Source organism: Nipponia nippon, unplaced genomic scaffold (assembly GCF_047370975.1).
Source record: "Nipponia nippon isolate SJK-2023a ecotype South Korea unplaced genomic scaffold, ASM4737097v1 scaffold_5, whole genome shotgun sequence".
NCBI lineage: Eukaryota > Metazoa > Chordata > Aves > Pelecaniformes > Threskiornithidae > Nipponia > Nipponia nippon.
Genome location: NW_028262369.1, coordinates 10,347,152 through 10,372,470, shown reverse-complemented (window position 1 = coordinate 10,372,470; position 25,319 = coordinate 10,347,152). Strand labels below are relative to the sequence as shown.

General features: G+C 40.6%; 3 protein-coding genes across 4 annotated transcripts in view; 1 reads left to right on the top strand and 2 right to left on the bottom strand.

Moving 5' to 3' along the window:
* The window catches only part of OTOA (otoancorin), a 41,563-nt gene extending 39,174 nt beyond the window's left edge, over positions 1 to 2,389 (bottom strand). Inside the window, exons 1-2 of the mRNA XM_009467897.2 lie at positions 2,257 to 2,389; positions 1,876 to 2,108 (exon numbers count right to left, since the gene is read on the bottom strand). The gene's annotated coding sequence lies outside the window, so the exon portion shown is untranslated. The remainder of the gene's footprint in view (positions 1 to 1,875; positions 2,109 to 2,256) is intronic.
* A 1,917-nt stretch (positions 2,390 to 4,306) lies between these two features.
* Positions 4,307 to 24,978, bottom strand: METTL9 (methyltransferase 9, His-X-His N1(pi)-histidine). Of its 2 annotated transcripts, none has more exons than XM_087733911.1 (5): positions 24,436 to 24,978; positions 19,794 to 19,984; positions 17,286 to 17,495; positions 16,015 to 16,199; positions 4,307 to 5,032 (listed from the first exon to the last, which is right to left on the bottom strand). In XM_087733911.1, exons 1-5 carry the CDS (start codon positions 24,607 to 24,609, stop codon positions 4,830 to 4,832), a joined length of 963 nt encoding a protein of 320 aa, XP_087590037.1. In that variant the 5' UTR covers positions 24,610 to 24,978; the 3' UTR covers positions 4,307 to 4,829. The 2 variants fall into 2 exon arrangements, with proteins under 2 accessions (XP_087590037.1, XP_087590036.1); XM_087733910.1 differs by having other exon boundaries at positions 4,307 to 5,035; positions 24,436 to 24,975.
* Positions 5,105 to 12,561, top strand: IGSF6 (immunoglobulin superfamily member 6). Its single transcript, XM_087733912.1, has 6 exons — positions 5,105 to 5,935; positions 7,580 to 7,930; positions 8,832 to 8,938; positions 10,101 to 10,157; positions 10,823 to 10,906; positions 12,057 to 12,561. Exons 1-6 carry the CDS (start codon positions 5,869 to 5,871, stop codon positions 12,093 to 12,095), a joined length of 705 nt encoding a protein of 234 aa, XP_087590038.1. The 5' UTR covers positions 5,105 to 5,868; the 3' UTR covers positions 12,096 to 12,561.
* Positions 24,979 to 25,319: the final 341 nt, after the last annotated feature.

The following is a 25,319-nucleotide window of genomic DNA, read 5'->3' as shown; positions in this document are numbered from 1 at the left end:
CATCAATTTCTCACCATCAGCTAGGACAGTTTCTACAGAAATATGTGTTTTACTAGCTTTTGTTATCCCTGCTGCTCTGTGCTATGCAGCATAAAGATCACTGAAAGATAAATTAGCTGGAAGGGCAGTAATGGGATACCCGGGCCTTTTCACCAGGGTGTCACTGACTCTCCTCAGAAAAGACTGACAGTCTCACAGTTGTCCTATACAAAATGAATTTGTTGCTTTCCTGAAGGACAAGGATACGCATTGCAATAATGCCCGGCCTGAGAAGCAGCAGGGACAGAGAGGGAGCAGAGGCCCAGCGAGTCTCACTCACACAGGTGTTTCTGCAGCCACGTCCCCTCCGCAGCAGCGGGGACCATTAGCTGCTTTAATCCACGTTGCACCAAGTTTACTGCAGAGAGGATTTTCTGCCTCTGCCCCCTCAGCCTGGCCCTCTGCCCAGCTGTGAGAGTTACCATTCCCACAGGTAAAACAATTAATTAATCTGAGATAGTAGATGATGCTCCGCTTTACAGATCGCAGCTTCTTACATTGGGATTAGTCCATGACTTTAACAAATGACACAGAGGGGCCCGTTGGCTAACTTTGCTCTGACCCTGAGATGACTTTGTTAGGTTTGCTCTCCCTTTCCTTCATTTCAAGGGTTTATCTGCAGCCACACTTAATTTCTGCATTTGTTTTTGTTGCTGAATTTGGATCCATTCTCTCTTCTTTTTTTTTTTTTAGGTTCTTTGCCACGGCTTGAGTTACAGATCTGGACATTTGATAAATACCAATGCCTTTTTCAGACTGTTTAACCTCACGTATCAGCAAGGTACTCTTTTATGAAAACATCTTTCAACAGCCTCTAGCCACATTTCAGTCTATCGCAACTCCAGTCTTGTAACAGGAGTGACTCAAACTGACGGAAGATGAAAAATTCAAACATTAGACTTTAAGAAGCTATCGCCTCTGTCCTGTTCTTGCGCACACTGAAACCCTTTTCAGCTATTCTTTTGGGAGCCCACAGTACATGTCTTTCATTCAGACGTATCTGGTTTCCTAGACAATGAACTTTCTTGTGTTTGTTTCTGCCTTTGCCCTATTAATTTTGCAGTAAGGTTTGATTACTCTGCATAGCTTAAATCATACTACCAATGTCAATCCTGATTTGTTTATTCCAACTCATTCACTTTGATTGGGGAGTGTATTTTAATTAACGCATGCTGAATTAATACAGAAGGAGATTAAATGCTAAGGAAAGTGCTGTTTTATCCTGACTAATTCCAATGGACGATCAGCAAAATTTTCTGCAAAAAACTCTGCTGTGAAATAGCTCTGCTTGATAAGACAATTTGCGGGATGAAATAGTTCCTTTTGCCAGTAAAACTAGTCCGTTTGCAGAAGTTCACTGCGGCTTTTAGCCAACCCCAGATCACCCTGTGGGGATCTCTGCAGATCCCATCCAGCAGCACAGGCTGTGATCAGATCTCTGAGATGTCAGCCTTGCAGGACTCTCCAGTTATGAGGAGCTTCCAGATTGCCTTCTCCCCTTGCTCCCCAAACAGCCGCTCTTCCATGCGAAGAAATCCTAGACATTTTATCACTCACTCCAATGCAGCCGCTGCCTTATCTGAAGCTTGATAACCAGAAAGCTAATCTTATAATCAGAAGTCTTGCTGATAAGCCCATGCACCGCCAGTGCCCGTCCTCCCCCTTGCAGCCAGGCTCTCAGCACCTCTGCAAAAAAGCCCTATAAGCAGCAAGGGAACCCTCAAGCAGTTCAGGCTGGCAAGGGCGAGGGGGAAGCAAGGGGAGGGAGAAGAGAAGAAAGAGAGATGGGGTTCTTGGGGCATCTATGGGGAAAGCCAGGACCCCACGGCCCTTTACCTGTCTCTGCCGTGTGCGCCTCCTTCCCCGCGCTTGCGGTGCAATGAGCTGGGCAGCTCCAGCCAGGGACCCCGAGAGCAGGGGGCAGGGACTGGGGCCAGCACCGCCTCGCAGCCTCAGGTGTCTGCCCAGCAGCACCCAGCCTTCAGCCAGAGGGGAGGGGAAAAAGTCTTCTCTGCCGGGGGGCTCAGGGGGCGAGGGACTCCCATAGCAGGCAGAAGATGTTTCCCCTCCTAAGATGAAGAGAGTTCAACGACTTGCTTGGGGGCAACGCACAGGGCCAGGCTGGCGCTGCCCTGCACCGTGCTCCCCCCACCTCCCCACCCCGAGCACGGGCAGGTGGCCCTGGGCTCCTCGGAGCAGAATGCGAACCGACTGTACCTGGGATCACCCAGCAAAAGGGGGCTGTGGTTTCTGTGAGACGAATTTGTTCCAACTTTGTGTTGAGAGTGTCCAACTAAATCATGCCCTTGCACAGCATCTTTTTCCTGCGATGCAACACATCCAGTGCCACCTTGACAGAACAGATAGTTTAGTTACTCTCCAGGGCAAAACACTGCACGTAAGTGAGACCACCAAGGTGTGACTTGCACACCGCCACCCACAGCAGCATAGGGACAGCGAAGGGACGAGGCAGGTTCCCCAAGCCCAGGAGTAATGAATTTGGACATGGGACTTGCAACAAACACTTGTCCCCTTGGATGACATCTTAAGGCATTTCAGGCAATTTAATCAACTACTGGACTCCAGAGTGTCTTTGCACAGGATGTGTGAGAGACATTAACTACACACAAGCGCACTCTCAAGGTCTGGAAAGAGAAAGAAGTCCCTTCCCTGACACAATGAGCCATGCTGCGCCCCCTCCTTTGCAAGGAGCTCTGATTTTAGAAGTACATGTGTAGGTACAGTCCCTCAGGATTACTCTACATTCAACAGGACTAAGCAGGTTTTTGACCCTGCTGAACATGGTTGCTTAGAATTTAAGCTTACTCTGTTCATAGCTTTTCCCTGTTATTGCTCATGTTTTAATAAGTGTTTTAATTCCCCATCTCAAGTATAAGAATACTTGTTTAAATAGAGGGAACAAAATAGGAAATCAAAAGGAAAAAAAACCCTATTATTTACATTGCACTTTCTGTCCCAAAACCTCTCAAAGCTATCACAAAACGAAGTCCTAAGTGACAGGACTAAAAGATATGAGATGCGAAATGCATAGTCTCTTGTGTGATTCTTAACCAGTGGAATTAAAACACTTAAGTACCTTTGAAGAATTTTGTCTTAATACATATTTGCTACATGAAGCTAAATTCATTGAGAAACATATTTTCCCACTACTAGATGAGTACAAATGAAGGTAACAAAACAAAAATGAACGGATTCACTCCAAAGCACATATAGCTCATTTTTCCAACAGACAAATCTGATTGTACTCTGCGCCAAAATTCAACAGCACATGCTGAAACGAGAATACTGAGCCTGAATTACTGTTGAAAAAAAACTCACCAAACCCCTTGCCCCATACTAGAGAGTACTTACTATTTCACAAAGATGACTGAGAATAAAAGGCTATTAAATTAGCAAGAGAAGTCACTAACCATCAGGCAAAGGAAGTCCAAGGTAAACCTAAAAAGACACACTGAAGCATCCTACCTGGCATAAGATCACCACTCATTAAAAAAAAACCAAAAAACCAACCCAAAAAACAAAACACACAACTTTTTTAGACTTCAAAAGCAAAAGATAAGTCAATTCTTACTTTACTTACCAGCTGATATACCAGCTGAGGTTTCTCTGCTCTCTCACAACACTTACATCCCAAGCAACGCAAGACATACACCTGCCAGTTCTGTACTACTTATGATGCCGCTTGTTGTTTTAAAGGAAGGTTATATCCCAACTGCCAGAAATTATCCGTTTTAAACACAGTTTTTAAAACAAGACATGTTAAAATAAATAGCATTTATTTAGTGTTCCTGAAGAAGAGAACATGTCCCAAGCTAGCAAAACCTTTAAAATCAAGTCCCTATAGCCTGACCCTCAGAGGCAGCTTGACTCACAAAATTTACAAGGAACTCCCTGCAAGTTTTTTAAGCTGAAAACTTTTGGGAACAGCTCACTTAGAAACTTTGTTATTAAAGCCATCAGTTTGAAGTGCAGTTTTGGCAAGTTCTACCATAACCCCTTTAGCTGGAAAATGGCATATGCAAAAGCAATGAGGATTTATGAGGCTTTGAGAGGAACATGAAGGAAACCCAACCAAAAGTGATACATTTTTTTGTGGACTGTTACCCCTTAAACAATACTTAAATGCTGTTTAAATAAACGCAAGGTTGTGCTACTACTGAGAGCTCGATTCTCAACACAAAGAGCAGCTGCTGCAGAGAAGTGTGGCTATGGTTACAAAAATGAACACAAAAGTTAATGCAAAAAGTCATCTCAAAAAAAGTTTATTAGCATGATTAAAAACATGTGAAGAATGACAGTAAGAGAGAAAGTAACGTAGCATGGAAGATTATCCATTTCAACAGTTTATATTCAACGAGGCTTGAACTGAATGGATAACTTTATTGCCAGATTTCACTTGATTTCTTTAACAACAGTTCACATTGTATCAGTGTCATCATTATTAGGTCTATTGCTTTTGTTTGGATCTGATCCCTGTTGCAGGTAAGTATAAAAAAATATCCCCCATTACTGCTGGATTGCAGAATGCATTGTTGGTTTAAGAGCTGGTAAAAAAGAAATTCTCAACTGAAGAGTCTGTTTAAAAAACCACCTTTTTTTCCTAATCGCACTACAAAGAAATACATTAGTATTTTGGCCTTTAAATTTCTTACATGGTATTTATTTAGCATGGCAACCCCCGAATTCCCTCCCTTTAAGTAACCATAAATCAAACCCTCTTTCAGAGGCTGCTTCTTGGCTTAGATTCTGGATATTTACTTCATACATGCTTACACTGGCTTGAGGACGAAGACAGCATCATCTAGTACATAGTAGTCATTATACATATCACCTTCACATAGGTATGGCAGTCTGGTGAAAGCCTCTATGGCAAAACCAGCTTTACTGAAAACTTCTGGCAGGCTATTCACCTGTTCTTCCCAAGTGTGCCCTTTGATTTCCAAAACTTCTGAGGGCTTTTCCCACTTGCCACCTACTGAGAAAACAAAACAGTTTTGTTTAAGTTATAAAGAAAACTTTATTGTTGTATTTTCTTACAGAAAGCATATTACACAGACTATATTCCATTCCACTCCAAATAGGAGGATGACAAGCCATGTGTAGAGCTGTTGCAAGATCAGTTCAAGTTTTTGCCTGTTGTTCAGAAGCAGCTCCTTCTTAAGGTTATCTTTTGTACATTTTTAACTAGCAGTTCCAAGAGTGGCTGAAAAGTAACTTCCACTAGTGAGGCTGGTGTTCAGCAGACATGGACAGACTATTTAATGAAGATCTTTTCCAGCGTTACAGAATTCTTTCTTTATACCCACTGTCTGGCCAAAGATGGCTTCAGGTAATTACAGTAAATAGAGCCAGCAAGTTGAAAATTATGATTTGCTGCGAAGCTTCCATCAGTAGACCATCACATTACAATGGATGGCTACAGAACCTTTCTTCTTCCAGTGGCCACCTACTAGCTGATACGGTAATTTTATATGACCCCAAGCAGTCTTTAAGAAGCCGAGCACTTGTAGCACGCTGGAAAATGTGTTGTCATTTGTTATATCCAATGAAATAATCTGAAGGATTATAGGTACCACAGTCAGAAGTTCAAAATTTAAACCTCTTCACTCATTTTTCAAGTAATGTCATCCACAAATAACAAATGTTTTCTGGTTTGGTCTGTACCTTTAACCGGTTTGCTAAATGCAATAGTAAACACCCTTCTAAACAGGAAGTTCTAAATCTTGTGATTCAGAGTGTTCTGCAACTCCAAGGATTTCCTAAGTTCCTCCTCCTTCAAGCAGAATCATTTCCAGAGACATACAAGAAATGGCATCTTTCAACAAATTAAAAAACGTGCTAATGCTGGCATTTGACTGGATTCTGTACAGTACTGGTAAGACTTTTTTTTTAAGCTTCTTATATTTTCCCATGTAATGGCAGTTAAACAAGATTGAAAGTGTTGTGGTTATAATTTGCAACATCGCTACAAAATAAGAGCAGTAAAAAGTTTTGCTGAGAATCAAGCTAATTTCTGCTATCTTCATACAACTTCCAAATTCAACAACTGTTAGCAAATGCTTTTTCTTCCAAAAGTCTAAAATGCTCCTGTAATCTACGATTTCTGGGTCAAATCCTACTGCATTTCCCTGCAAAGAATGCTCCGGCAGCACCATGGTTTCAGTGCAGCTGTGCTTGTTTCGGATGAGGGTTTGGGAAGTTCAGCAGAGAGTATCTTCATGAACTGAAGCCATGGAGTTCTGCTCTGCAAGGCTACCCAGAGCCCTAGAGTAAGGTGGAAAAGAGAAGGGGATCAACTGCAGAAGCACAAGCTACTGCCTTTCACCACGCAGGGTGCAAGTACACCGACAGCTTGTATTACTACAATCTTCAGATTGCTGTGGCTGCTACAGAACGGCTCTGATGTTGATCTGACACAGAAGCAGAGTTTCATTTTATTCCTGTAGAAGTCACAGACACTAAATCTGCTTGGATTTGGTCCATAAAACACTCAGTGAGAAAAATGATGAAGGGACAATGCTGATTGTCCACTGTGGACAGGCTTATAAATTGTTTATCAGCAGCAGATTAAGAGACTTCAGTTTATTTTTCTTCTAATTTGTTATTTTCTAGGAAGTAAAGGGTGCTGTTAAGCTACCGCCTTCATTTTCACTGCAATAATCTCAATTCCATTGTTTAAATAACTAAGCAATTTATTTGAATAAAATTAAATATACTAAAACAGTATTTAAATTATGGATGTCAACAAGGACTTAAAAAAAAAATCTCCCAGACCAGTCATATTAAACCTTACATTTCAGTTCCTTAATTAGAATTCTCTTCTCCGATTAACCTTCCTGTTTTCTCTGCACGTTTTTAAATGTCAAAACTAACAGGCAGTGGCCTTATCCTTAGAAACCCAGAGTCAATATATGTGATGAAATAGAAGAATGTCTAGGAACTATTATGAATTCTAATCAATGTTATGAAATTGCTAAATTATAAACGTCTCCATTTACGACATTTCCACTGCCTGCCATCAGGCTGTGTCACTTGACTCAGATCAGGAACAGTGGAGGAGAGAGAAACCCTTGCAGAACTACTCCACTGAGCATCTAGAGCTATGTCACACGCCTCCCCCCCACCCCCCGCCCATTGCCCCCCAAGTCCCCAAAACACTCAGGACTAAATCTGAGGCAGGGAACTACACAAAGTATTCTTTTGGTCTTCTCCAGGGCCAAAGGAGACGTTCACATTATTTTAGCTATTATGAATCTTCTCTATACTTTTTCAGAAAAACAGAATGGTAAGCACATTACCACATAACTAAAACTGTTAAATGAACACATGGGCAAGCTGTAGGAATTATCTAAAAGAACAGTTTGCTGGAAATAACCTTAAAAATTTCAAGTTTGAAACACAGTTGGTTTGCTCCTTTCCTCCCACCTTTTCTCAAATGAACCAGTAGTTTATTTTCTTTTTAGGTTGTGCCTTGCTTTTTTAACTGTCCCTCACATTACCAATTGTTTATTCTCAACAGGTGCTGCAGATACCTGCCAAGTCACTGTAACGCAGCCCAGATTTCAGGAAGCTGACTACTCCATGAACACTGTGCACCTAACATGTGCTTTCTCTGCCTCTGGGTGCTCACTCCCACTTCAAGTTCTATGGTTTCGTTTTTTAACTAATAAACATGAGGATTTGTGTACTCCTGAATGCACAGATCATCAGAAGTACAAAGTATTTCGAGTATCAGAAAATAACTTTTCACTTCAGATCAATAATCTGACCATAGACGACAATGCTGTTTATATCTGTGGAATAGCATATTCAGATTCAAGTTCACCCCGTTCTAAACAAACAGGAGATGGAACAGTACTAACGAAAACAGGTCAGTTGATCATTTCTTGTTAATGAAGCATCTTAAAAGAAAGAAATTAACTTTCCTAAATACTCTCTTTATTTACACTTCCAAGAACAGCATGTAAGATGGCAATACCAACAAAACCCCTAGGAGTTGTATGACTAGATTAAAATATTAATAGTAAACCATGGAGGGATTCTACAAATAAGCATCTTAACCTTGTTTGCTAATTAGATTGTTCTGTCATATGATGCAAATGACTCTAGAAGTCTACAAAAGAAAAATTTTGTACTCGTGTTACTCTACATCCTCTTACATGAAGACTTTAATGGCTATCAGAAAGGAAGTATCAACAGAAAAATGAGAAGTAGAGAAACCGACGTTTAGTGGAAATACGTGCAACAGAGTACAGGGTCTCAGAACTGAGGATTCACTGGGCCAACTTGAGAAAGAAGTTTTAGTTCTGAACCTTCGTATCATTTGCCTTCTAGTTAAGAAAGTTGAGACTTCATTAACTACATTTCAGTTTTACGTGCCTAAAATAGAAAAAAAAAAACCAACAACCTATCTAGATTATTACTTGCCCTATATTCCTTCCTTCCTCTATCTAATTGCATTTCTGAACAAAAGCCTGTAAGCTTTATTCAGATATTCCTTTGCAAGAGCAGAAAACTGGATTCTATTCTCTGTCTGCCCCTAAAGGAAGGGTTCATAATCAGAAATAACAAGTCTCCATTGCCCTTGCAAACATTCAGGGAAACAAAAGAAAAGTGATCTTACTAAGGAATTTAGACTGAAAATGAACCAGAGAATGTTGATGGGTATAAGGCTTTTTAATTCCTCAGAGGAAGGGGGCTGAAATGCAGAATCTTAAGAAAATTATGTGAATCAGAACTGTCCTTTATTCTAACACTCACTTTTAATAAAGGAGCAGAGAAGCAGCACAGCAATGGAAAATTCATCTTCATGATCATCGCCTCATCCTTACTGTTTCTATACAGCACTACTGTATTCACATTCTTTGTAATCTACAAGGTAGGCTCAAAGTGATTTTTCTGATTTTGTTCATTTTGTAAATCCAAGCAGTTTTAACATCTCCATAAGGAGAATAAAAGGACATGCCTAGATTCCATAACTTTTATGATTAAAGAGGTGGTTGGTTGAAGTTCATATGCTGCACACATCTGCAGACTCTTCTGTGACACAAACCTGTACTCTCAACAGCAAGCACATTTTCTTTTTTCAGTAAAGTGTTTAAAAGAAAAGGTATTCTGAAGTTAAAATTATCCTGAGAGTATTAATCAGCAAGTTGGAGATTATCTATCAAGGCACACTCAAAAAGCTAAACTAGAAATTACCATCGCAAAGTCACCAACTCTCTGGATGATTTTCCAGTAAAAGTAAAATAATTTAAATTTAATGTCAAAGTATTTGTGAGCCACAGTAAAGTTACTGCAGACTGACTTTACTTGTGTAATGAAATTCTATTCATACATCATACATATACAGAAGAGAGACCTTGCTAAAACTTAAAAATATCAGAAACTTGGAAGAAGTTTTATGCTTGTAGGAAACAAACACATTAGAATGCACCTGGTTAAAAATTACATATCTACTTGTTTGGTTTTGTTTTTTTTTTTTAAATCTAGAACAAAATTTGTGTTTAGTTAAAAACAAACACCCAAAGCTGCAACTGGAATCTTTACATAATAATGAGGCACTGCCAGGAGAATGAGGACTTCCCAGTCCTAAATAGCATGATATGGTAAAATCATTCTTTGCTGTAGCGATCACTGTCCAAGCATAAAGACAGGATGGTCTTTTTGATTTTTGTTTTTCTTTTAACCAGGTGAAGTAGCATAGGGGGAAAAATTAATCAAGCCTTTTTCAGGGAAAAAAACTGCTATCTGCGATGCCGTTGGTTTATTTTTGAGAACTGGGTAGTGCTTCAGACAGGTCCCACTGTACTCAAAGCAAAAATACTTGCAACATCTACTACCAGAAGCTGAAAAAGGCCTTACACGCTTGAAAACTTCTCTGATTTTTCCAACGGTATGAGCTGATCTAATGAAAGACGTTTATCTACAAACTGCTTGGTGCTCTAAAAGGGCAACACTTTTAACTGTTCTGCTACCTTAGCAGTTGGCTTCTCATCTTATGTTTTAATCGTTTTTTATTTTATTATCCCTCCCTCCAGTTGAAACCAAAGCTGCTAAGGAAAAGTGGGAATGAAGACCAAAGAGCAGAGGACTGTGTATGTTATCACTTTGTTTGCTGTATCTATGATTCACAGCTTTTTTTTTTTTTCCCCTCTGTCTTTTTTAAGTATAATTGGCATCACTTTTGTGATTAATTGATTATACAGTTAAAGAGACATTCAGAGCTGTTAAGGCTTCACTTCAGATTTGTACAAAACTAGTTAATGATTTTACATTTAACCAATTTTAACTAAATAGTTAATTAATTTACTTTTAACAAATTGGACACAGGATAAAGTCAATCTATGTAAAGACAATCTCTAATACAGAGCTTCCTTTAGGTTTTAAGTAAATTTTGTTTGAACTTCTGAAAATAACAGGTTTTGCTATTAATTTTTTGGTTGTTTAAATGGTGCATTCAGGTAAGCCCTAATGTATTTAAAACAAGTCTATTAAGAACGTCTGTCACCATGTATCCTTGAATAAAAATCAGAAGCCATACATTCAAATATCCATTAAAGAAGGTCTCTATGTTAAGAGATGTAATATTAATGTAATTTAAAACTCTTCTGCCTGCCAAACTGTATGTTCTTAAAGTGTTATTCAGTAACATTCCCAAAGACATATATAGGGAAAAAATCAGAATTATAAAAGGCAGAAAAAGATGTTTCCTCCACTTTCAAATGTAGCACTGACCTAAAATGTTTTAAATAATTTGCAGAAAATCAGTAGCGGACAAAAAATTTTTCAAGCAATTGCCCAAGAACTTCAAAAGCAGAGGTACGCTGAACATTGCCAACAGCCTGTAAGTATCTATCTATTGGTACTGAAATTTATGGGGAAAAAGAGGGACTGACAGTTTTTAAGAGTATACCATTTCTATTTACTCTGGAAATAGACTTTTCTTTTTTTTTTTTAAATCAATAAAGGTCTAAAGAAAGTATTCTGCACAACAGTCAAAAACATTATAAAGCATTCTAAATGACCATACACATACAGTTATATATGACCGTATATACCTTATAGAATGTATGTATGTACATTTAAAAATGAAGCTTCCATAAATTTGTGTTTTGCCAAGAAGAGGTCTCAACAAGTGGTTCTGGACTGTTTGGTAAAACACATAGAACTATCAAGAGCTCATTTTTGAAAAATATTTCTATTGTAGTTCCTCTTGCTCCCTTAGCCCTGGGTGGCTAGGTGACAGAAACATAACAAAACTGTTATAAAAGCTCTACAACATTCTTACAGATATTTCCCCCTCCTTCAACTTACAGAGCCTAAACTAAGCATTCAACATCACTGGGTAAAGCCACACAACTTATTTCTTCATTCCAAATTTATGCCAACAAGTCTCATGTGACCATATGACAATAATTTTGCATATGCCATGTAAGTTACAAAAAAACAACTTTAGAAATCACATGTATTTGCAAGGAAAGAAAATGGCTTCAAAATCCTGCATCAAAAATGGTGCTTCTCTTGAGAAACAGTATAAATTCTTTCCTATTCTGAGCATGAACTGCACCACTTCAGAGCTGCAAGGAGAAACGGAAAGGAACATAGAACAAAAGTCAAACACTTCTCCTCTATACATTTTTACTTCATTTATTTCCACAGAGCCCCAATTGTTTTCCTCTGTAATTACCCCTTTAAAGACTTTAAGTCTGACATGACCTGGTCCTTGGTTTGAGCGTCAGATATGAACGCAGTGAAAATAAGGAGTATGTTTTACTGCCTCTGTGCTCCCTGGAGGTTAGGAAAAGCCAAGAGGAAAAGAAATATGTTTTGCATCCTGTAGATGCCACATGGACAAAAGCAACTGGATAAGTGGGGAGAAAGGAGTTTACTGAAACAGTAAAGGAATGGAGTTTGCCTCAAAAAGGAAATTCTGTCTGTCTTAAAAAAAAAAAAGTTCACATCAGTAATGAAATACTTCTACATTTTTCCCCTAGGATGATTTGGAAGATGACACTGTTTATCAGAACAGATGAGCATGTGCGGTGGTTCAGATTTGTTCAACTTTTCTCATGCAAGCAAAGGGGCAGATGAAGAAGTTAAGCTTCTTCACAGACTTCCTTTGCTTTAAAAAGAAAGAAGAAAACCTTGCAGGGCACTGTTCTTCAGGAGTATTTTCTGAACAGATCACCAAAACCAAGTGCATTGTACATTAAATCTATGTTGTACATTACATCTATGTTATATATTACTTCCATTTTCCATTCTGCAAGAATAAGAACTGTGGCAAAAGACTTCATCTATCGTAAGATAACTGCTAATGCTTCATAGAAGTTCCTTTTTCAGTTTAGATTTAATTCTATGTCTTTTTTCTTTTTACATAAAAATTTACATATTCCTTTTACATAAATTTACATGTATTCCTTTTACATGAACTGAGCATTTGTGAAAGATCTATGATAATTGACAGCAACAGAAAATAAACTCGTTTCATAGGTGAAACTCTGGTTGTAGTATGTTAATGTGATAGTTATCGATGTAACAGATATACAGATCAACAGTTACTGCGTCCTAACAACAGCTTGAACAGAGCAGAACCTAGGTATTCTGTAGACAGGCAAGCAGAAAAAACAGAAAATATATGCATATACTATCATGGTAAAGCTCAGTTGGGATGGGAGCTTCTTCCTAGCCTATTTAGGAAAGGAAAGTAGTGGTCACAGTGAGAAGGTTGCTCCTGCAATATTAAAATTCACTTGCTAGAGAGACAACCCCCATCTTCTAGTCCTACCATCCAAAGTCAGGATTACCTGGAGCACCAAGTTTTGCCTTTGCATGCCTGTTCAACAAGGCTACAAGCATGAACACAGATAGTCAAGGTAGTATGCTTTTTTTTTTAAAGTACTTTTTGTTTTTTAGCCATTACTATCTAGCCAATCTACAAAATCAGCACTTTTACAAGAGAACTGTTAGTATCAGGCATTCTCCCTACTAAAGAACAGCTGCATCTTTTATCATCATTTAAATAAAGCAAGGCTTTGTTTAACAAATGAAACGGCATTTCTCACTTCAGTGAGATGAGAACTGACAACTGAGACAAAGCAAGGGTCCATCTAGCACAGTACTGGGCTTCCAGCTCAATTTAGTACCAAGTATTTCAGGAAGATGGAAAACACACCATTGTCTTCTTATCTCCGTCAATCAATCACATTAATTTGTTCAACAAGAAAATATCACAATCCCAGGCTGCTAGTGTTTACTACTTCTCAAGTATGGTGTCTCTGACATTTTTATTTTAGAGAAGCTTAAACCAGTCTAGTCATTATATTATCTAATAATGCCTTTATGTAAATATGATGCCTGTATTAGGAAATAAAAAGGATTTTTATATGACCCTATGAGATACCTATTAAAAATATCAAGTTATAGTAACACATGTTCTTATGTGACTAGTCTAATACCTTATGATTCATCCGGCTTACCTGCCAAATTTAGACATGTGCAATAAGCGCCTTACTTGTTGTTCTGTATGCTGAAAATAAAACTCTGAAAAGCCCCAGAAAGAATTTATGATTAAGCTACTTTGGACTCTAGGTGTCACTGTAATTCCAGAAACAGTAAGCACAGAAATGTATTTTTCCTCCTCCTCCACCTTGCTTTGTTCTCTTAAAGCAAGTTTTATGTTATTCACCTAGACAGTTGCCACAATTATCCTCCCATTACATTACGTGTAATAACCCCAAATATCTCATTTTGATTAAAACCATTTCTCCATTTCTAGAAACTGTTCTATATACTGATCAAACACCTTACCTGCCTCATCTCTTCTCCATTTGTTCCCCCCTCTAAAATTCAAAAGTTTCTCTAGGCGGGTCCAATCTGTTTTTAATTAGCTGCTACAAGAAATTACATGTGCCACAAAATGTTCTCCTCTTTGAATGTTCCAAGTATATTTTTTGTTAAATATAAAGCATATGTATGTATCTAACGCTTTTTAAAATGCATCATCACTGAATGAAAATACTGAAATTCTAAAATCATTTGTACATCATAAAGACAGCCTGGCAGTTCACTGTCTATTTCTTTAGACTACAGTTAAATAGATCTTAAGTGGGAAAGCTTCAGTGGAATGACAGTAACTTTTGTGTGTGCTAACTTGCATTGTCTAAAGAAGTTTATATGGGCCCATATCCATGACAGTGGTAAACAGACAAACTGAATACGTTTTTAAGTTTCAGAACATATTAAGGAAACAAAACTTTGCCTTAAGCAAAGTGACTAATCTGCTACAAGTCATCACCACAGACAAAAGTATGAGTTTGGTTTATAAGACATCTTACAACAGATTTCAACTTTCAACAAGAAGGAATGACAGAGTTCAACAATCACAGAACAGGTTTCCAGTCCCTTGTGATTTATAAATTTTCTCTTCTTCCAGTATACTGCAGGAGATTAATGATGAAGGATATAAGCGGACTTAGAGTAGTTTCTGCCTTAATTTATCTACCTCCTGTTGAGCCAGGAAGTTGCATGTGGTCTGTCATGTGGTTACCCAACAACACGCAGAAGAGTAGACGCTGGGTGCAATAGCGATTGCAAAACACAGTGGCACATAGTTTTGAAGGCACACAGTCAAAGAAGCCACCCAAATAATTTCTCGATTTCTGCTTCTAATATGCCAATGAAAGACTAGAAAGACACTGCTGTTATTTGGAATTTTAAAGAATTTTTAACAGAGGAAGCCATATTGTTCCACATTATAGGAACTCTAAGTTGTAACCAAATATGCTTGAATTACTGTACACATGCATAAGTCAATCCCCCACCTCACTTAAGACACACTACTTTTCAGAATAGTTACAAAATTATATGCTCAAACACTGTATTTTAAGCAATTCTTCATCTGATGGCTTTATTTTTTTACACTCAGAACAACCTCCCCCCCCAGCAAAAATACCACTAGCATATAAGAAGAGGAAAACAGATTCGGTCTGATGCATTTGTGATTGCCAGATTGTTACGGTTATTAGTTTTGTATTTTCTGGGCATCCATGCCTTTCCATAGACAAGTCTTAATACTCAAGGACAGACAGTATCCAAACGATGACTGACAAACACCAGCCTTCTGGAATTCAAACCACTTCTATGGGTGCCTTCATGTGAATCCACAATCATAGGCACATAAAAAAAAAGTTTCTAGTCTCTTCTGAAGTCTACTGATAAGGACAGATTCATTTGAAAATCTCCCCTGTATTTCTTTAAAATGCAACTAGTATGGAGTAATGGCACTATAATGGAGTTATAGTAACTATATAATATATATAGTAACTATATATATGGAGTATAGTAACTATATAACTATAATGGAGTTTTGGCACTGAATTTTACTTTTTTATTCCAGTTACTAATAAAATATAAAGAGTGGTTAATACTTTGTATTAGTAGGGTGTCTATATTTTACTTTGAGAGCTCATGTTGGAAAGTGAACATTATCCCCCTATGACTTTTTAGGTGCGGTTCATCTGGAATACTTGAAACAGTTTGACCTGAACTGCTCTATTCAGCATTACAGACAGTTGTGATGGTTTTGCTCAATGGTCACTAGAGACAACTGGGGTTACCTATACGACAGCAGCAGAGGGCCCTAATCAGAGATCAGTTTTCCCATGTTGCTCCAACACAGCTCAAATGTGGCAACCTGCAGAACAGGATATGTGACTTCAATAGTTGAGCTTTTTGTTGGTGCCAACAACATATGTTGGGGAATTAAGAAAACAGCTTACATTGTGTCGCCTGTTTACCTATGATTTCATACTTCTGAACATGCACTGTCCAAGTTATTTGTAAAAATCAAATACAAACATGCCAATTATTTAGTAAACATTTAATTTGGAATGCTATAACTTACAGATGTTTTCTTTAGCTGCCTAAATAGCTATTAATCTATGTACTTACCATTTTCCACATATGGATGAAATGGCAGAACTAATGCTAGAATGACTCTGCCTCTAGTTGGCTCCAGTACACTTCTAATATCTTTTAATACAGTCAGTGGTTGATCACAGCGATCCAGCAAATTCAAACAGCTGATAACATCATACTGAAATCCTGTGTTTTGCCATTCATTTATACCAAGCACCCTACAAAGGGAAAGAGAAAGAGATACAGTCTGTTAAACAAACACAAGCTGAGTTCAGAGAGAACCACTGAAGACAAAAATTCCCTATGGATGTGCTGATAGTGCAGGTAAGGTCAGCCACCTAGGCAATGAAAAGACAGACATGATCCTTCTGGTCTTTTGGAAAAGCAAATCAAAAATGGGCATGGCTATATACCCAGCCATACGAACCTTTATATTGCCTTATAATCATCTGGCAATAAAGGAGACAAAAACCCAAACTCCAGGTATTAAAAAACTGTGTTGTCCTAGAATAAAACTGAAGATACTTCTCAAGGAACAAAGCTGAAACGTGACTAATGGCTTGCTGCATTTTATCCACTCTGATTTACCAGTGTGCAAACTCAGATTGCAAAGTAGGTGTTATGTTTCCACTCAAAGACAGGTGAAGAAAAGAAATCCACAGTTCCTTCCATCTTTGGATTGAAGTCAAGGATATAGTGCCTGAAATACTGACCATTACCCAACAAGACTGGATCTGTGGCCTGCAAGAACCTCCAGGAGCTGTGACGAGTGCACGAACAAAGTTCTGAAAGTGCTGAGGTTTTTTGTTACTAAATATTATTCAATCTTAACAGCAGGAGCTAAGCATAGTAAGAAGAAAAGAATCTCTACACAGTCGTCTATACTGTGGGATTAGATAGACACAGATTATTGAGGTATCCCTATTTCCAAGGATTCAGTTTGCTTTCTCTGCAGTACCCGTGTCTTCCTCTTGCAATTTTGGACTCTTCACTTAGACTGCTCATCTGAATTTCATCCTCCTGACTCCCCTTGATTAAAGCAATTTACTCAAGCTATGAAGAGACTTCAAAATGGTCGTTGCCTACTTTGTCTTAACTGATAACAGGGACCATCCGAATAACAAAAGCACTGGTAACAGGAAACATCAGATGTGTTTGTTTTCCTACTTTTGTACAGGTAAACCTTTTCCATAACCATCAAACAACAGAGGAATTGACGGAAAATGCTGAACATTCATGAAATATTACAAATAGATTACTTTGCTGTCTGACATAAAGGATGTAGGAAGTATTCAGAACAATACCTGTATTTCTTCTTCTGAAGCTGCCATATCATAGTTTCAGACAATTCAGTGGCATAGATTTCTTCAAAGTGAGGACTCATGACTTTAGTGACTTCTCCATCCCCAGCCCCTAAATCGAGAAGTCTGTGGGATTTCCATTCAGGATTTATTTTAAGCAGTCTTTGAAATTGTTCTGGGGAAAACACAAACATTGAGCCCCTTCCCAGCAGCCTGAAATGTAAAAACAAGAAATGACCGATTTTGTACAAACTTTAACAGGAAGGACAATGAAATAATTTAGAATGTGCTTTGGCAGCAGTCACACATAATAGTAGACAAGGTCACTGCTTAGATAAATTTTAAATCCAGTTCAACTTGCCTTGCACTTGTCAGAGATCAAACACATAGCCACATGCAGTTACAGCAGTTAAGACTTCAGGAGGAATTTCATTAGGTGAGGAAGAGCTCATGGGGTGCAGCTCAAGAAAATGATTGCATTAAAAAAAAAAAAAAGAAAGAAGGGGGGAGAGAAAGAGAGGCAAAGAGAGAGAAAGAGAGGCAAAGATAAAGGCTGAACCTTATTTGTCACATTTGCAGATTTGAATCTCTGCCACCTACCTTAAAAAAAAAAAAAGATGAAATAGCAGAGGAAATAAAATGGCTGCAGACGCAGAAGTATGCGCAATGAATGAGGAATAGGATGTGGAACTAGGAGGGAAGCCAGGGAACAGAAAGAAAGGATGAGGGTAACACTGTTGGAGTGGCAAAAGAGATTTTTTTTAATGGTATATTACAACGGTTTGTGCTGCTATCTGCAGATCCTGCATTCAACATGAAGAACTGGGGAACAGAAAATAGGCAACTCATTAAGGAACTGGGTAGAGGTGATAGTTGGATTCCTTATGGATCAAGTCAATGACATACTCGCCCGTAACTGTTTGAAGACTACACAGTGACAGATTTCAGCTGTCATAGCAGAATTCAGAAGATGAAAGAGTTAGGAGAACAAGCAGAGGAAAAAGAACTGGTCAGTAATAGACTGAAGGTAGATAAATATTGTTCTTTAAACTAATGTTGGGTAGCAGGTTAAACTTAAAAGAAAATGAACAGAAATCTTTTATGTTCAAGGGGAAAAAAGGTAAACAAAGATAAAAAGAATCAAAGAATAAAAAAATGTGAAAAAGAGGTGGTCTAGGAAAGATTGACTGTACTAAAAAACAAACAAACAAAAAGGATACAGTACACAAAGTCACATGGAAGAAACTAAAGCAGGATATTAAATGTATAAAAATAAACAGAATACAGCCAATTTAAGTAGAGCCCCCTTGGAGCACACTTGTGTCAGTCCACACTGTATAATTGGCTCATAGCTATTATTCCTAACAGCACTATGAGGTATTACTCAAAGCACTGGAGAGCCTTTGAAAAAAAATGGAAGAGAAAGGAAGAGGAGGAGACCAAAGGAACCTTTATATTAAGCTAGAAGTAACTAAGAACACCACAGGGAAGCTCATAAAGTCATCTGGTTAGAAAATAAGGAAAAATATTATTTTTCTAGCCTTAGTAGACAGCTACTATCCTCATATGAGACTGTGCAGAAGTATGTAGTAGGTGCAGAGGCAGGGTTGGTGGAGGAATCAGGTAAATGTAACAAAATGGATTTTTCATAAGGTCAAAACTGATAAGCTGTTAAACATACGTCTGAATGGGATGACGTGAGCACAAAAAGGCACTGACTTTTTTTGAAAAAATACTAAGGCACCCACAAACAGCTAAATTCCCCTGCAGCCACAGAAGAGACTGATGCAATAATACTAGGAGAATATTGTTTTATAAACGTCTCTTTTCCTGCCTTCCTGGTGTTTCATCAGTCAAACATGCTACCTCAGCACTTACCTGTTCAAGTACAGTTTACACACAATTTGAGGCGAAATTAAGTTTTACAGAGTAAGAAAAAGGACAGAATTCTGTTCCACATTAATGTTACCTGACACAACACTCAGCCAACTTCTGCACTGTTCAGAAATCTGCCTAGGTTTGCAGTGGGCATGCATACACTCTCTACTAGAAAGAGTTTTAGATGCAATACAGAAATGACTGGATACAACCACCTACAACAAGGACAATCACAACAGTAACTGATACAGATATAGCAGTAGGTAAAGGGCAAGGGGAGGGGGGGAAGAAGGCAGAGGAAAGAGGGATACATTGTCTAACACAAAGGGAACACTCTCCTATTCAGAAGGAAATTAATACATACAAGTAATGGTTATAAAATACAATTAGAGTCCTCTGACTATCTCTTATTAATTGCTATTACCTCCTCTGTCCCCCCCTACAATACAATGGTGTTCTTCAATTAAGAGGGCTGGGTGTGAAGAGCACAGTAGGGCATTTCAGATCTGTTAGACTGACAAAGGGAAAACTACAAATTTAAGAAAAGCTGACAGATCAAGGGGTAGGGCTGAACACTTGAAAACTCTAAATCCAAACTGTATTTAGTTGACCTAAGATTGACTTTTCACTTACCCATTGATAGATGTTCTAGACATAAAGAGGCTAAAAATTGAGGACACAAAAGAGTGATAGAGCTGGATAAACAGCCAGCCTGATTTCTCAATGCTGTTGTTTAAGAAGATCTGTGTTCCTTGGTCAAGGTAACTCTGGACAAAAATAGGCTGAAGGGATTCAGACAACTGTTCTGTGTTGCAGACATACCACTAGAGAAAGAGATAAAGGATCATTAAAAAGTTCAGCAATATAAAACCAGAAGTAGTAAAAAAAAAAAATTGAACACACAGAAGGCTAGTATCCATTTCCATAAATATAAAAATTTAGTTTTTCCTACAGACTTTTCAACAAGCTTCAGGATTAATTTAACTTGGATTTGAATTGTAATCAACTGAGGACTGATTACTTGCTAAGAAACAATGCTTTTATTTTTTTGTCTTAATCATTACCCTGTACTTTGAAGAATTTTACAAAGTAACTTCCCTAGAAAGCAAACACAGGTCCTCTATGGAATAGCACCATGCTGATAAAATAGTATGAAGTGGGATAAGATTGTTTTCTATCTTCCAACTCATTCTCAACTTTTCCCTAGGCATCCTCTGAAAAGAAATCAGCAAGTGCATTTGCAATATGTTTCCAGGAAAGCAGATAAAGAATCCAATTAATACTTTAGACAACAGCTTGTCTGTCTGATAGCATTGCTGGACTATGTTTCTTCACTTACCAGTACCAACAAGCAGGTCCGCAAGTCTTTCGAAACACTTATGTCTATGAAGCTGCCTCCCAGCATCTCTACTTAACAAAGGAGCAGGTTCCCATATCTAGGAAGTCGTCAGTATCAGCCGAAAGGCAGTTCTACACTTATATATTGGTAAAATACAAAGCCCAAGCTAAAATGGGCCAATGATTCCTTGTGTTACCTGGTAACAACTACTCCTGTACAAACTAAACTAACTCTGATATGCAAGCTATTGTTCAATTAATTGTGAAGAAAAAGGATGCTACCTTTTGATATTAAATCTAGCTGGAGAAGTAATAAAACATACAATATCCTAATACTTTACTATCCCCATGTAAGGCATATCTAAACTCCTTTAACACCTGCTTTACATTATTTTAAATTCAAAAAACTTGTGCAAAACAAGGCAAACCTATAGAAATTCTGAAATTTTAGGACCCTCATGGCCACCTTCTGCACCTCCAGCAAATGCCTCTAACGCTGCAGCATTCTGGAATGTCAGCACTGATACTAAAATTCAAAAGGTTGCTCATTGCTAGGTTGCAATGCCAAGCTAAAAAAAATCCCTCCACTGAATATGCAGAAGTTACAAAAAAAAGTTTTAAATGTAATTTTAATTAAGAACGTCGCTATTTTTCACTCTCCTACGCTTATGCAGAGTTATTGTCAGCCCTTCTCATAGAATCTCTAATGCCATTGTGTCTGTTTTCTAATATCAAGAATTATTCCCTACAGCTAACACTGTCTTATCTCCCCCTTAGATCTTGCAATAATGTTCCCTAATCTGGCTGCATGTGTTTATTGTGCAGATAGGGAGTTCAAGTATCTTAAAGAGAAATGGGGAGTTTTAACAGAATCTTGTAAAAATGCATGTAGAAGGACAGCAAACGGTCAGCTGGGGTAACTCCCCCAATGATTTAACAGCTAAGAGTGTGCCTATAGCCATACTGTGCAAAACATATGCTCGTATCCTGATCCCTTCACATTTGTTGTACCTTCTTGGGAGAGGAAGAGTCACTTAACGCATGTTTACAGTGTTCAGCACAATGGGACTTCCAGTCACTACTGTAATACAAATAATAATGGGACAGGATTCTTATTCCAGTGTCCTGCTGCTTCACAATAATAGTGCCAGCAAGCAGAGGGGAGTAGACAGCTGCACCAAGATCATTACGCCAGATTCATAAACAGGGGCTCCATTGAACACTGACCCAAACTAGGAAGGGATGACAAGACCCTTCAGCCAAGGAGTGAACATATGCTTGCTTAGGTTTACTTTGAAAACCACTTGCGTAACAGATACATTTCTGGCAAAATCAGGCTCTCAACTGTACTTTCAAACACACTTGTAGGTAGCACAAGTAAGTGACCCTTTCCTCTAAAAACCAGATTTTGAGGAAGTCTGTACCACATGATGGAGCCTGGCAAGGGGATCCCAGAGACTGAAAACCCACTAAAGCAGCAGCCTGAGTACTTTGTCCATCCATCTTCAGAAGCCAATTTCAAGAGCCTGGCAGAAGCGAACAATCCCACGGAGCTGAGAAGCTGGTGGGGATATGCATCAGCATCATTGATGAGGCTGCTGCCCAGCTACACTGGACAGGTTTGGAGTGGCTCAGATGATCTGCCTTGTGCTGCCATTTTCAATCCAGAAGAAAACATATCCAACTATCAAAGCTTTAAAGAAACACAGGTTTTGTTCCATAAGCAATATGACCACATATGTGCCATACCTAAGCTCATAAACCTTGGTTCTGCACTGATCTGTCACCTGCAGTTCCAGGATCTGACCATGGAAACCAACAGTCCTACAATTCTTTTCTTTGAGACTTCTAAATATTGATATATACTGACACAACCATTGGCAAGACGATGATGATGACAACTACGAGAAGTGGAGCTTGTTCCCAGAAATTAGGCGCTGTTCACAGATCTCCTCTAATTTCTTCTTCCTGGTTAATCTTGCCAATAAGGTTATTGGCAACTACCTATATAATGCTAATGAATAATAGAAATAATAGCAAACTATAACAAGTAAAAAAAAAAGTAACACAGGATAAACCCAATCCAAATTTCAAATAACAGAAGTGGTGAAAGACAGCTTAATTCTGGAACTAATTCCTCAGAACAGAAACTGGTTTTGTTTTCCTCCACGTACAATGTATGAAGAGCCCTTTTCAGGCCACTAGTTTAATGACAGAAAGTGTATCAATCTCTTATAGCACAACAGTAGAAAAGCTACAGCACAAAAATCTGAAAAAATATGTTAAGACCTTTCTTACAATACAAATCATTATTATTGACAACTTTTGCCTACTATTACTGAAAGGAAGAAAATATTCTTTTAGCTAACTTATGTAAAACTAATGAAATCAGTAAAACTGCAGAGAGTGAAAGCACCTGGCACCTCAAGATGCAGTCCTCACATATGAGTAAACCCACAAACTCAGTGATCATAAATCTTACTAAACTTACTAAATAATCAACACTTTATGTTTAAAATACAGATCCGATAAGTTAGAAATGGAGAGTATCTACTGCAGATCATCTACCTGTGAAAGACATAATTATCTCCATAACACACTTCCTTGGTTGACTTGTCTTTCTAGTACAGTTTTAAGACCACAAAAGACTTTCAGATTTTCTTTGTTCGCCAGAAGGAAGTGCTTTCTGTGAATCTAAATTCTGCTTCTCTTTGTCATCCTACTTATGTACTGAATGATCCAAACAGCAGACCATACTCATTAAAACCCAGTAATACATTCACTCAGCAGCAAAATTCTGGGTGTCAGTGCCCACTCAGAGCACTCCAGTAATGGATCTGCTTGAAGAATTATGATGCATAATTATGTTCTTCCTTTGTACAGCAGTCCTCAAGTATTTATGCTACATCTTCTTCATTAGCTCGGCTCTGTATATTTTACTTAGAATAAGTCAGCATCTTCCCTCAGCACTAAGAGTTTCTATCAGCCCTTCTGAACTCCTCTCAGATCTTCAGTAGCATTTTGGTAAAACGTAGTGCAGATCTGAACATATTCCAAATGCAATCATATCACATAGCCACTGTATAGCAAGGCTATAGTCCCCCACTTCTCCACGGAGTACTGATCCACATGCCTATACTGCCCGAACACAGCACTAACCTTTTATTGCGCTCGTATCACATTGCAGACTCACGTCTACTTTGCCATCTACTACCGTTCCAAGGCCTCTGCGAGCTTTGCGGTTTCCCTCCCAGCTGCTCACTTTTATCTGTTTTCCTCTAGATACACCAGCGTTAACCCAAGCACCTCTGCGATTACAAACCCACCCCATCCACCACCACCTGCAAACTTCATTCAAGTGGTGTTTACTCACGGAGCTCACCAGGAAAACGCCGGAGGAAGGTTTCGCGCCCTCGGGAGCGGCCCGGACACCCAAGCCCAGCCTCGGGACACCGCGCCGGCTCCCGGCCCGCCGTTACCCCCCTCCCGCGGCGACCGCCCGAGCCCCCGGCGGGCTCCGCCGGCACCCAGCCCCGAGGACGGCTCCTCAGCCCCGGTACCTCGCCTCGCCCCCCCGGCAGGCTCCCGGACGACTGCACACGGAGGGCACACGTCAACTTTCTCAGCGGGAGGACCGAGCCGTTCCCGCTCTTTGTCTGGCGCTGCCCGCCCCGGTGCCCCCCTCAGCCCGCACAGGGTGCCCCGCTCCCCCGCTCCCCTCCCGCGGCGGCCGGTACCTCAGGGCGCCCCGGCGGAGGAGGACCCCCCCCCGCGCCCGCTCTCCTCGGCTTTCCCACACGCCCGGGAGGGAGGGAGGGCAGGAGGGCGGGCAGGAGGCCCCTGTGCCCGCCGGGGAGCCCCGGCAGCCCGGCCCCGCCGGGCACGGGGAGGGCAGGGGGCTGGGGGCGGGGAGGGGCGGCTGCCTGCCGGGCCGTACCTGGTGGCTCTCCCTGGCGCCCGGGGCTGGCTGGCTGTGGCTGCCCATCATGTTCACGTAGAGGGACCTGGATAAAGGGCTCCTCAGGTACCTGGCAGGGCCAGACCACATCCTCCTCCTCAGCGCCCACAGGAACAGCGCGTAGCAGCCCAGCCAGCCCAGCCACAGTCTCATCGGGGGCAGGGGCGCGGAGTCACCCCCTCCCGCTGCCGCCGCCTCCCCTCTCCATGGCAGCGGCGGCGCCGGCAGCACGCAACCCGCCCGGCTCGGCTCGGCTCCCCTCCGGGGCCCGCACACACGCTCAGGGCGGAACGCGCGGCGCCGCGGCAGCGGGGGCCGGCCGGACAGCTTCGCTGCGACACGCCGGGGCCTGGCGCGCACCCGCTCCCTCCCTTTCTCTCGCCAATCGCAGGGTGGGCGGGGCCGCGGCGCGGCACGGGCCGCCCCGCAGGGCGCTGCTTTCAAACGGGACCGGGGCAGGATGGCGGCGGCGGCGGCCCGTCCGTGCTCCGCCTTCCTCCCCGCTCCGGTCACCAGCGGCGGCGGCGGCGGCGGGAGGGCGGGCAGCTCCCCCAGGGAGGGGCCCGCGCCGGCTCCTTGCGGCGCGCACGTGCTTGGCCCCGCCCTGTCACCCGGGCTGCGCGTGCGCAGAGCGCGCTGGGCGGGAGGCGCGCGGCTGAGGAGAAGCGGCAGCCGCGCCGCCCCGGGCCTTCCCCGCTGCCCCGACCGCGCCGCCGGCCCCGTCCTCGCTCGTATCCCTGCCTCGGTGGTTCCGATTCACGTCGGCCCAGAGCGTCTGCCTGGAATTAGTGCCTTGCTTCGATCAAGGTTCAAAATTCTGGAAGTAGCTCGTCCATTTGAGAAATTCTTTGCCGCTACAGCAG